General features: G+C 41.7%; 1 protein-coding gene across 1 annotated transcript in view; it reads right to left on the bottom strand.

The window, feature by feature from the left end:
- Positions 1–12,203, bottom strand: part of TARBP1 (TAR (HIV-1) RNA binding protein 1) — a 58,768-nt gene that overhangs the window by 17,142 nt on the left and 29,423 nt on the right. The window contains exons 15-22 of the mRNA XM_040967884.1: positions 11,089–11,309; positions 10,072–10,333; positions 9,774–9,962; positions 7,640–7,830; positions 7,396–7,467; positions 5,753–5,873; positions 3,123–3,233; positions 678–827 (exon numbers count right to left, since the gene is read on the bottom strand). Of these exons, the coding sequence (XP_040823818.1) occupies positions 678–827; positions 3,123–3,233; positions 5,753–5,873; positions 7,396–7,467; positions 7,640–7,830; positions 9,774–9,962; positions 10,072–10,333; positions 11,089–11,309 (1,317 nt within the window). The remainder of the gene's footprint in view (positions 1–677; positions 828–3,122; positions 3,234–5,752; positions 5,874–7,395; positions 7,468–7,639; positions 7,831–9,773; positions 9,963–10,071; positions 10,334–11,088; positions 11,310–12,203) is intronic.

Here is a 12,203-nt window from a genome sequence, read left to right as displayed (position 1 = left end):
ATGGCCTTGGCCCCTCTGACCCACTTGGGAGATCCAGATAGGAGTTCCCACTCCTGGCCCTAGACATCATGTCCATCTTGAATCTGGAGAATAAGCCAGCAAATGGAAGACTCTCTCTACCTTCTAAACAACTAAAGAATTATTTATTTTCAAGATCTAATACTACAAAGGGGAGAGCTAGAGAACTGGGTACAATGCAAATAAAACAAGAATGGAAATCAACTGGTGTTTATTTTAAGCTGAGGGACAGGGTTCTTTTGCTCTCTCCACCTGTGTTTTAAGTTTTCCTAACTGAAAAGAGTTTTTATTGTTGTTGTTGATAATATCAGGAAGGCACTAAATTGTTCACTTTTATTTCTAAGATCAAACCAAGACACTGCTTGGTAAATAAAAACATAAAAGCCATCTATTGATGCGCTTCTTAATAACAAAGCCTTTCCCATCTTTATTTGAACAGAACAACTCTCAAATGTATGGTATGACTGACTGACTCAAGACTGATGCCAAGATTTCTGTCATCCTGATGGATTCCTATTCTGTAAAACATAACTTAAGTGTCAACGCATTTGGGTAACTGAAAACCAGAAACAACTATTACAATGAAACAAATCACCGAGCATAGTCAAAAGCATTTCCTAATTAAACAAACAACAAACAAACAAAACCCTTGTACTTACAGAAGACAAACAATCCCAGAACTTTGAAAGAAACTGAGGGTATTTATGAAGAATTAAGATAATAATCCATTCTATAAAATATTTTATAGATGCTTGATTGTTGATAAATCCAGCCTGGAAAATCTTCTCAATAGTTCCGTTCAAGAAATTCTGAGGAAAAAATATACAAATTAAAGCACTAAGGGATAAATATTAAAATGGTAATTAAATAATAATAGCCCCCATTCATCAAAAAAAAAAAAGACTAAGGTTTTATCCTAAGCAATTTATTGAATCTACAACTCTCAGGGCAAAAAAATCCCAAAAAGCTGGATTGGAATCCAATGACACAGCAATTTAAATGAGAACTTTCCAATTCACACGATCATCAATGTCCCTAGGGAAGCTGAGGACTATACATATATATCTATACATCCCCAGGAAAGAAGGCGGCTCTGAGAGGCTGAATAACCTCCTAACATCACAAACCTGTTAAAGCCACAGACCTACTCGACGGTACAATCCTGATGCACATTAAGATCTGCCAAGATGCCGGGACTCACACCTGCCCCAGAGAGGAGGCGGCACAGAGGCTGTGTCACCAGGAGGGACACCAAGCTGCAGAGAGGTAGGTCTCGGGCCAGGAATCCTCTTCTCCGACTCAGGCATCAGCAGGTGCTCACCCCACCACTCCTTCTGCTGCCTCCCCAGCTAGGACCTCGAGCTCCAAACCATCCCTTCCAATCTTTCTCTTCAGAACTGTGCTTCTCCGAGAGTAACTGAACACATACATCTGAGTAGCAGGTGAGAAGCACACTCACCCACCCAGGCACATAAAAGTAATGCTATTACTCTTACTTCTTACATTTATATTACAGAAAAGAAACCAGATCTTGAAAGATTTTCTAGTTGGCAGAAAGAGAAGAGCTCATTTTCAGCTCTGGGACAATGTTGAGGAGTGGAACATGAACTTCAGAGTTAGACTTGATATTGACCCACTTCTGATACTCTGCTCACTCGCTGTATTTCCTCACAGGGAGGTCATCCAAACTCCCCTAAATATTGTACCCTTGTGTGTAAAATGGGAATATTTATAGCCTGCTTTGAGTGAGTATGGGGAAGGTTAAAGGAAACCATCTTAAACAACAATGTAAAACCCTGCTTTTTTAAAAAAATATTTATTTAATTATAAAGTCAGATTTACAGAGAGAAGAAAAGATTCTTCCATCTGTTGGTTCACTCCCCAAGTGGCCACAATGGGCAGAGCTGAGTAGATCTCCAAAGCCAGGAGCCAGGAGCTTCTTCTGGGTCTCCCACACGGGTGCAGGGTCTCAAGGCTTTAGGCCATCCTCTACTGCTTTCCCAGGCCATAAGCAGGGAGCTGGATGGGAAGTGGAGCAGCTGGGATATGAACTGGTGCCCATATGGGATTCAACCCTCTTTCTTTCCCTCTCTCCATGTAATTCTCCCTTTCAATACATTAATTAATCTTTTAAAATTAAAATAAAATAGGGCCTGGCGTAATAGCCTCATGGCTAAAGTTTTCGCCATGTATGCTCTGGGATCCCATTCAGGTGCCAGTTTGTATCCCAGCTGCTCCACTTCCCATCTAGCTCCCTGCTTGTGGCCTGAGAAAGCAGTCAAGGACTGCCCAAAGCCTTGGGACCCTGCACCGGCGTGGGAGACCCAGAAGAAGCTCCTGGTTCCTGGCTTCAGATTGGCTCAGCTCCAGCCATTGCAGCTGCTTGGGGAGTGAATCAACAGATAGAAGATCTTCCTCTCTGTCTCTGCTCCTCTCCGTATATCTGACTCTCCAATAAAAATAAAATAAATCTAAGAAAATAAAATTAAATACAAATTTTAATAAATAAGTAAACAAAAATTGAATGAGTTTTATACCATTACTTTCTCATCATGATGATGTATTTTCTGAGCAGGCAAATGAAGCAAAAGTAGTGGGATTCCACTCAAAACTGTCCACCCAGCTCCCCACTTTACCCAGTAACTGGATAAAGCCATTTGGCTGTAAGAGGATCTTTGCTTCATTGGTTTACAAGGCCACACAATTCATACAGCTTTGGGAAAGAAAATACACCACAGAACATGAGAACCTCATCCCAAATGATATAGCTCCCTTGGTTTCTAAGTGTAACTGAGAAGTTCTCTATTACTAATCAAATAGCATCTTAGAATATAAACAGTTTAAAAATTACATTGAAGTTCTCAAAAGAAAACATAATTGCTGGAGCCAAGTAGATCAGCTTCCAATTAACTTCAATATTTCTACACTTATTTCTACATATTCTCATTAAAAAAAAAACCTAAATAACTTGTATCTGGTTCAATGTATATTTAAAGTAGACTACTTCCTTCACTTAAAAAAAAAAGGCACAAGACCATGTCTACAACATATCTGCTCTGTGAAACACTTCTGCTGAAGCAGTTCAGAGGCAGTAAGTACTCCACCTGATCGAAGCGGGGGAAAAGGACAAGCAGAGTCTGCCAGATCCGGTTTTTCACTCTGTGCTGCAGGGAATTCACATAGCAGCGAGCTCTGGACTTGGACACCAGCTCATCCTGGAGGGACAGGGATCAGGATCAAAGCAAAGACACTTACAGTTCCTTTGATTCAAAGAGACAAAACGAGTGGCAACTTCAAATTTATACATTTTAATTGGGGCACACTGGCCTTCTGTTTCTCCAAAAGTAGTTAAGAGAATAAGAAAGACAAGCAGTGACAGTTTAAAATCTCCTTTGCAGACACTGGATTCATTTGCTTTATTTAACTTTCCTATTTTTTTTTTTTTTTAATAAGGACAGTGTAACTGGAGAAACAGGGTAAAAGGAATGAAGAGACGCTGAAATAGTTGACACAGATTACAATGCATCAATTTTGGCTCTTCTCCTATTACACTCCTCGTCCTCTTTACCTTTGGAATAATGCTCTCTGTGGACACGGACAGCACCGTGCAGCCTCCAGTTGCAGATGAGGGCTACACTAGCCCTTTAGCACCAGCCATGCAGCTCTCCCTGGATCTTTATGGCTGATGCCATCCAGACTCAGCCACACGTGTATCTTTACTTTTGTGACTGCATCTGACAGTGTGCTGGCTGCTAAGCCAAGATAGCACTGACCATTTAAGACATCTGAAACTGTCTTCCAGGTGAACAGGCAATTCATGCAGCACTTTCAGAGCCACTTTCATCTCAGGTAGATAAAAAAACTCTGTGAACTTTGCTTCTTCCATCATCTCATTATATATATTTGAATGTGCAGAAAATTTCACAATAGCTAAATTCATATAGATTCCAGTAAGTCCTGACAGACTAAAATCTCATAGCCTCTCTCCTCTATTACCGTCATTTCTTTGGGGAAGTCTTCCTTTGACACTGGCCTTTTTAGGTTTGGGTTCTGCTCAGCCCCACGCTGGCTAAAAACAGCATCTGAGGGCAGGTCACTCATGCATGCAGAAGGCGCATCCTCAGGACAGTCAACCTGCACTAAGGCCTCCCCAGTCCTCCTCTCTCAGAAGTGCTAAAATTCCCTTTCCAGTTCAAAACCTTCCCTCTCCACATGCTCTTTTTTTTCAGAAAGATCTTTCTTTTCTCCACAATTCTATCAACTCTCTCCTCATCTGGTGAGCTCCCTGAAACAACCTACACCCCAAGGATAATCTCTACCACATCATCAAAGGCATAGCCGATTCTCTCCACTACAGCCTCAAAGCTGTCTGCAGATTCCCTGCTTCTGAAGCACCCCTGGGGTATTAAATCCTCTGACCCTCTTATTTCATCAACTGCAGGCATCAACTACAGAAAAAGGGAATCACCTGCCCCTACTAACTGCATTAGAAACTGTATTCTGGGGCTTGGCGCAATAACCTAGTGGCTAAAGTCCTTGTGTTGCATGTGATGGGATCCCATATGGGCATCGGTTTGTGTCCTGGTTGCTTTACTTCCCATCCAGCTCCCTCCATGTGCCCTGGGAAAGCAGTCCAGAATGCTCCAAACCCTTGAGACTCAACACCCATGTGGGAGACCCAGAATAAGCTCCTCGCTCCTGGCTTCAGATTGGTTCAGCTCTGGCTGTTGTAGTTACTTGGGGAAAGACCCAGTGGATGGAAGTGTTTCTCTCTCTCTCTTCTTCTCTCTGTAAATTTGACTTTCCAATAAGAATAAATAAATCTTTTCAAAAAGAAAAGAAAGAAATTGTATTCTGGCAATCACCAGGCCCTCATGGCTGCTAGGCCCATGGTTCCCAAACTCTGCCATGTGTCCTAATCACTCATGGGCTGAACATAGCCCAGAGTTCTGGGTCCCCTCCCAGAGCTGCTGATTCAGCAGATGGATGGGGGTCTGGAAGTGTGCTGTGCTCCCAGCCGATGCACTGTCCAGGACAGATGAAGGGCTATGCCAGACAATCACTGCGCTTTCCACATCAGCTTTCCAAAGTAACTGCACCACCTCCTGTCCCAGCAGCAATATATGAAGGTTCCAATTATGTCCCATCTTTAAAAAGCCGACTGGCAGCCTCTGTCCTCCAGCCAGCACCAGGCTCACTCACTCATGACAGCTTCCATCCCACCGTACTGAGCTCAGCCCCAACATTACCCTGACAATGAGGGTCCTCCCCAGCCCCTTGTCGAAAGAGCTAAAAATGCACTGCAACAGGTATTTTTGGTTCTGATAAAACACCCTGCTCCCACCACTTTAAATCCACTCTCCTTTACAAAGCTAACAAAGCAATGTGTCTGCGGGTATCTCCCCTGACTCCCACGTTGAGGAGGACTGGGGAGGCCTTAGTGCAGGTTGACTGTCCTGAGGATGCGCCTTCTGCATGCATGAGTGACCTGCCCTCAGATGCTGTTTTTAGCCAGCGTGGGGCTGAGCAGAACCCAAACCTAAAAAGGCCAGTGTCAAAGGAAGACTTCCCCAAAGAAATGACGGTAATAGAGGAGAGAGGCTATGAGATTTTAGTCTGTCAGGACTTACTGGAATCTATATGAATTTAGCTATTGTGAAATTTTCTGCTTCCAAGGTCTTAGAGGATATTTTGTAAGACAAAGGTAATTCAAAGTAAAATAAAATATATTTACTTTATCTAACAGCTTGACTGCAAGATCTTCCAGAAACAACTTGTGAGACATATCTGAGCCATCTAATAAGCATAGGAATTTGACAGCACAAATTCGTACATAATGGTCTTCCCTTTTAGTGCTGAAACACATAAAATGGCAGGGTACGTTAACACATTTTCAAAGCAGAAAAATATATCAAATATTAATGTCCAATATGAAAACCTCTCAAAGTTTTCTTAGAGTAAGTAGGTTGGTATTTAATACATTTCAGTTCAGCAAATGCAACAGAAGATGACAAATGAATACTTTAAAAGGAGAACCTGGACAGAAAGCATGAATGAGCATAAATTCATCCAGACTTCTGGAAAACCAACGCACACACTACTGATCCTGACCCAACCATAGCTCATCGGAAGACACAGGGCATTCTTCATGGAAGAAACACTTCTGAAAGAGGACCAAAGACTCTGTCCACACAGGCGACTGTCCACTCAGGCAGCAGCACGCAGAGCAGCTTCATCACGTGCTAACGAGGCACATGCCTTGTTGGTCTGACTCAGCAAGCACTGTGCTCTCTCAGCATTCCAGCACTTTCAGGACCAAAAGGCAGGAAGGTGAATCAGAGAAAGTCAGTAGAGTAACCAGTTCCTGGCTTCAGTCTGATTCAATCCTGTTTCAGGATCTGGGAGGTCAGGACAGATCATTGTCTCTGTCTCTGCCTTTCAAATGAAAAAATTTTTTTTAAAAAGAAAGAACACATACACCCAAATTGTTGAAAGCTACACGAAAATTAAAACCTGAAAAAAGCTATTAGCATGCCTAACGCAATAGTGTAGTGGGTTAAAGTCTTCTCTTTGAATGCCCTGGGATCCCATATGAGTGCCGGTTCTAATCTCGGCTGCTCCACTTCCCATCCAGCTCCCTGCCTGTGGCCTGGGAAAGCAGTCAAGGGTAGCCCAAAGCCTTGGGACCCTGCACCTGTGTGGGAGACCCAGAAGAGGCTCTTGGCTTCGGACTGGCTCAGCTTCAGCTGTTGTGGCCGCTTGGGGAGTGAACCATTGGAGGGAAGATCTTCCTCTCTGTCTCTCCTCCTCTCTGTATATCCGCCTTTCTAATAAAAATAAATAAATCTTAAAAATTAAAAAAAAATGTATTAGCAAGCTTTGAAAAACTTAGTTTGGAAATTAGCTAAGAACTGTCTTATCTCAGAAATCAAAAGCGCAGGACTTAGCACCAAACTCATTGAGTTGTATACCATATACAAAAGATAAGCCTCAATGAAGTAGTTTGAAAACAACAAAAGTTTAGAGCTTACACCAGTTCTACTTGTGTGTAACATGCTGACTTCTTAAATGCAGAATTTTAATTGTATGCTGAACTTTATTGCCAGAGAAAGAACTGAAGATAAAGTATGCTGATAATCACCTCCCTCAAAAAGCAGAGAGACAGGGGTTTCACGGTCTCCACAGTTATTTCCTTATTTATGCTGCACTCTGAATTAAAAACTTTTTAAAGTCTTCTGAATTGTACTAAATGCAAAACACGTGAAGAGAGTATATTAGTAAGGGAATATACTTCCTGATCTAAATATGATCAGGATCAAATGTCTTGTCATAGCATGTAAAATTCTGAATATCTCAGTTATATCAGGACATACTTACTTTTCAATAACAACGTTTGCCGCACAGTCATGTCCAAGATTTTCTACAAAAGTCTGTACATCCTGAATAAGTCTGTCCATAAAAAACATGTGTTAAAAAAAAAAAACAGTAGGTTTTAGACAGAAAATCAAAGCCCCAAAGTGAAAGGTAGCTTCTTATTAAAAGCTTGAAAACAGCAGCAAGATTGTACTCAGGCAGGTATTCAGCAGACATCATGGCAGGTGGAAGTGATGGCATCTTTTACCTTTGATCACGCCTAAACACAGTTCCAAATATACAAGCCTCAAGGATCATTTCACTATAATGTTTAGCACTTGATAAAGAGCCTTGGAACACATGAGAGGCAGACACTATCCAAGATTGGCAGCAATAATTTATCAGCGTATTGAAGACTCCAGTTTTTAGAGCAGACATTTCAATTATTTTGTACATAATCTGAAATGAAATACAATGGCTTATTTTTTTTTATTTAGTTAAAAAAAAATCTGTGTTGCAAAATGCTTACTTGAACAATTTCAAACTCTACTTTCAACATAATCTTGATTAGTCTAAAATATTTAAACTCACTATAGTTCAAATAATATCAGTAATGACAAAATGTGAACTGTTAAAAGTCCTCTCATTTTGTTAATTACGTATTTGTTTGAAAGGCAGAGACAGATAGCTCCCATTCACTTGTTTCTCCCCTAAATGCCCGTAGCAATCAGGGCTGCATTAGGCCAAGCCAGGCAAAGGGAACGCAGAGAGGGCCTCCCACATGGTGACAAGGACCTACTACTTGTGCCATAACCTGCTGCTTCCAAAGGTGCACATTAGCTACAACCTGGAATCTGGAGTAAAACCGAAACTCCAACCCAGGCATCCCAAGCAGCTATATCGGACTACTAAACCAAGGGCCAATTTTTCAATTCTTTAAAACAAAAATTGAAGCATTGGTATAACAGTGATATTCATCCAGGGGTCTTTAAGAGAAGCAGTTTCCTAAAGCATTAAGACAGAAAACCCTTACCCTGTATGTTTTCCTTTCCCTTGTACTTTGCCAGTGGCATTAGAATGCAGGTAATAGCAAAGGCCATGATCTCTAAGTACATACTGTGGGTTAGTACATACTGTGACTGAGAAAGGCAGCACAGCACTGCAGGGTTAACAAAGGCGTTGGCTTTCTATTTCCCCTCCAGATCAGGAGGTACACTTGACTTCTTAGGACAGAAACCTACCACATTATGTCCCCTGACACATGAGTAGTTGCAAATACAAACACAGTGGTCCCTGAGTACTGGTAGAACACCAGTTCCAGGGCACACCTCCATAACAAAGTCAGTAGAAGCCCCCTATTCATATGAAATGGCATACCATTTGCACGTAAGTCATGTACAACCTCCCATATACTTCAAATTGTCTTTAGGTGACTTATCTAATACAATTAAATGGTAAACATACTTGCTATACTGCATTGTTTGGGGAACAACAATAAGAAAAAACTTTGTACATGTTCCATACAGTTGCAACATTTTGATGGTCTCTCATCCACAGTTGGTTGAATCTATGCATGCAGAACCACCTGGAGACACGGAGGACTGACTACACCCCCAGAAACCAGGACATTTGCACTCAGGGTTATAGTCAGAGAACTATTTCTCTGAATTTAAAGAAAAGCTACAGCATAACTGCAGTAACAAATGGCATCTGACATGTGCCTTCAGTGTCAAGGAGAGAGCAGAATGGCTGTGAGGTGGAGAGAACAGGCATGCCAGCTCTACCTCAGTGCCAGACTGGTGTTGGCATACAGGAATGACACTGTTGCCAGAGTATGCAATGTTCTAAGAGAAGGGCAAACCGAAATTCACACACAAAAACATATTGATTTTACTTATTTGACAGACACAGAGAGATTTCACCAATCCTCTTGTCTACTCCCCAAACAGCCCCAGTGGCTAAGGCTGGGCCAGGCCAGACCTGAGCCAGGAATTCCACCCAAGTTTTCCACGTAGATGACAGGAACTCAATGACTTAAGGTGTCTGTGGCTGTCTCCCAGTGAACTTCTCAGCAGGAAACTGGAACACCCACCCCAGAAATCCAGATTTGCACACAGGTCCTTGAATTCTTAAAAGTTATCAGCTAATTTAAAATTCTAAACACTGCATGAGCCAAATAAATTACCTGGCAGGAAAGAGGCAGATGTGACTCATGGGCTAACCTTTTTGGACCTTCTCATCTATATCTCTCATGTTTTTTGTTCTTATTTATGACATTAAATAGTTTAAAATAATTTTTCACTGAATGTAGGAATAACAGCAAATCTAAATCCTAGTTTCAAACGTAACCTTCTTCTTTCTCATGTGCTAAGGGTGATACAAATTAAAAAGGAAAAAAATACCTCTTTTATTTTGAAATATGCCTGGCCCTTGGTTTTTGCAGCAATTGTGAGAATTTTATTATCAAAAACAAACTGAACAAAAGCTTTCAAATTAGGCCAGAATGTCAGCTGAGTGTTGCTTAAGGAAGATATAATTTTCCAGGCCATGTCAAAAGACTCTATGCAGAGAGATTCAGAAGAGGTCAGGAGCTGGAAAGGGAAAAAAAATAAATAATATAAATAGATAGTTATCTAACTTCAGAAACTTGCATTGTTATTCCCATAGTTCTTCTCCACTTCATGTTTTACTATATCTTACCTTGGGAACCAAAATCTTCATGCACTGGAACACAGGCAAAACCTGATCAGAAGGCAGAATAGTGAGGGCTTCCAGTGCAGACTGCAGAGTCCTCCCTGGCATTTGAACAGCAGGCAGAGAGGGCTCTGCAATTTCACTCTCTGTGGTGGGTATCAGAGCATGATATTTTTTCAATAGGCAAGAAAGGCAAACCCACTGGTCATGAATATATTGTGCAACTATTCTCCCCCATCCTTGGGAAGATGACGACTCCTCAAAAAAACTGAAATAAAAAAATAAAAGTTACTGCACCACATTTCCCCCCACGTTTGTTCCATTTCTTTTGCATGTGGAACACTACCTTTGTAAAGTAGGGAAAAAATGCTAAGTTTGCCTCTGATAAAACTTGCCTAAAGGCTTCACTCTGGTGCTGAGATGCAGGCTGACAGAAAATGTCTGGGTCATGGGTGCAAAGCCCCATAACTGGACAGATGCCTTTTGTGTAATGAGTTATTTATCACAAAGATGGGCTCAGCCAGGGTAGACCAGTGCCTGCTTGCCCCTTGCATTCTCTTCCTTCCTCACACCCCCTCTTGCTCTTCTGCTTTTACCATCAGGAAGTAAAGTAGCACCTGGCCCTCATGGAAGGTCATGCTCTTGAAATTTCCACTCTCCAGAACCACGAGCCAAAAACATTTCTCTTTTTTGGAAATCAGCCAGTCTCAGACATTCTATTATAGCTACAGAAAATGGATATATACATCATCAAATATCCTACCAATAAAAAGAGAAAACCTCTCATGAATCTCAATTTTTTAAGTACCTAAAAAATACAGTTGCCTGGTATTCCTAGCAAATGTGTTTCCTACTGAGAACCAAACACTGCAAAGTTAGCAGGCTGCAGTAACACAGATCTAAAATACAAAATGGAGTTCATCCCTGCAAACAACACTGCAATGTCATTCGTTACCTCAATGACACCAACAAAACAGGATTTTCAAATCTTAAAAATAAAGACGCCTTTCACACATTTGCTACTCTCTGGGTCGGGGCGGGGATGGATGAACACACCTGCTCTGTTCTTCTGTGTGGGGTTTCTGTAGTGTCTGATTGAGCTGGAGACAGGAGAGGAACCTTTCTGTGGGACCAACATCCAGAGACTCCAGCTGCGGTTCAGGCTTCTGGTCAACGGCCTCACACACCATGGCCAGGGCAGCCATACTAACCACTCTCTGAATCTGAGTACCAAGGGCTGGCTCCTGCGAAGGAGACAAAACAAGGCTCTGTTTCCTAAGTTTTCATCCTAAGGGCCGAGCTGCCAGTCCAGGAAATCCCACAGCCTCCTCTTCCAGACACTGCACATCAAGGGGAATAAAGGGAAACCCAGAAAGAATGAAATCTTGTCTTTTGCAACAAGATGGATGCAACCAGAAACCATTATGCTTCGTGAACTAAGCCAGTCCCCAAAAGTCAAATGTCATGTTTTCCTTGATGTATAGTAGCTAATAGAGAATACAAAAATCTATAGGAACAAAACAGACACCTTGTGATTTAGTTGGTGATTTTAGTTACTGTTTTACTCCTGTGGAACTTGGTCTTTCTACTTTTGACATGTTGAATACTATGGTTGCTGGTGCATTCGACTATGATTGCAGACTGGACTGAAACTGTATGTATTTGTCAAAGGCAAGGGAAAAAAGAAAAGAAAGATGGGTGTTGCAGGAGAAAGAGCATTATGGTGATTTGAGAATTTTGACTATGAAATGCATGAATCTGCTTCTGTTCTATTAATAAACATTTGTAAAAGGAAAATAAAAGGAAACCCAACACAAGTGACTTAGTTTTGCCTCTTCCCCATGGGGTTGCAGTGAATACACTGAGTGGCAATAAGAACTCAGCAATTCAGACCAAGAAGAACATCTGTTCCTTCGCTTGGCAGTGACGTCTCTGGATCTAGCACAGGTCAGAGGAGCTGCACTAAGTACTTCTCAGCCTTCTTCCCACTCAACTCTGTGTGCAACAGGCCTAAAGTGAGCCTGCCTTAAACTGCATGCTAAGGCATGATTTTAACATGACAATTTTTTAGTCATCTGCAGGCCACTTGTGGAGAAGACACATTGCATAGCAGTGGAGAGCTGGACTCTACAACTACA

Source organism: Ochotona curzoniae, unplaced genomic scaffold (assembly GCF_017591425.1).
Source record: "Ochotona curzoniae isolate NIBS_2020 unplaced genomic scaffold, NIBS_Ocur_1.0 scaffold_4683, whole genome shotgun sequence".
Classification (NCBI taxonomy): domain Eukaryota; kingdom Metazoa; phylum Chordata; class Mammalia; order Lagomorpha; family Ochotonidae; genus Ochotona; species Ochotona curzoniae.
Note: the sequence above shows the minus strand (reverse complement) of the source record. Positions and strands in the feature narration are given on the sequence as shown.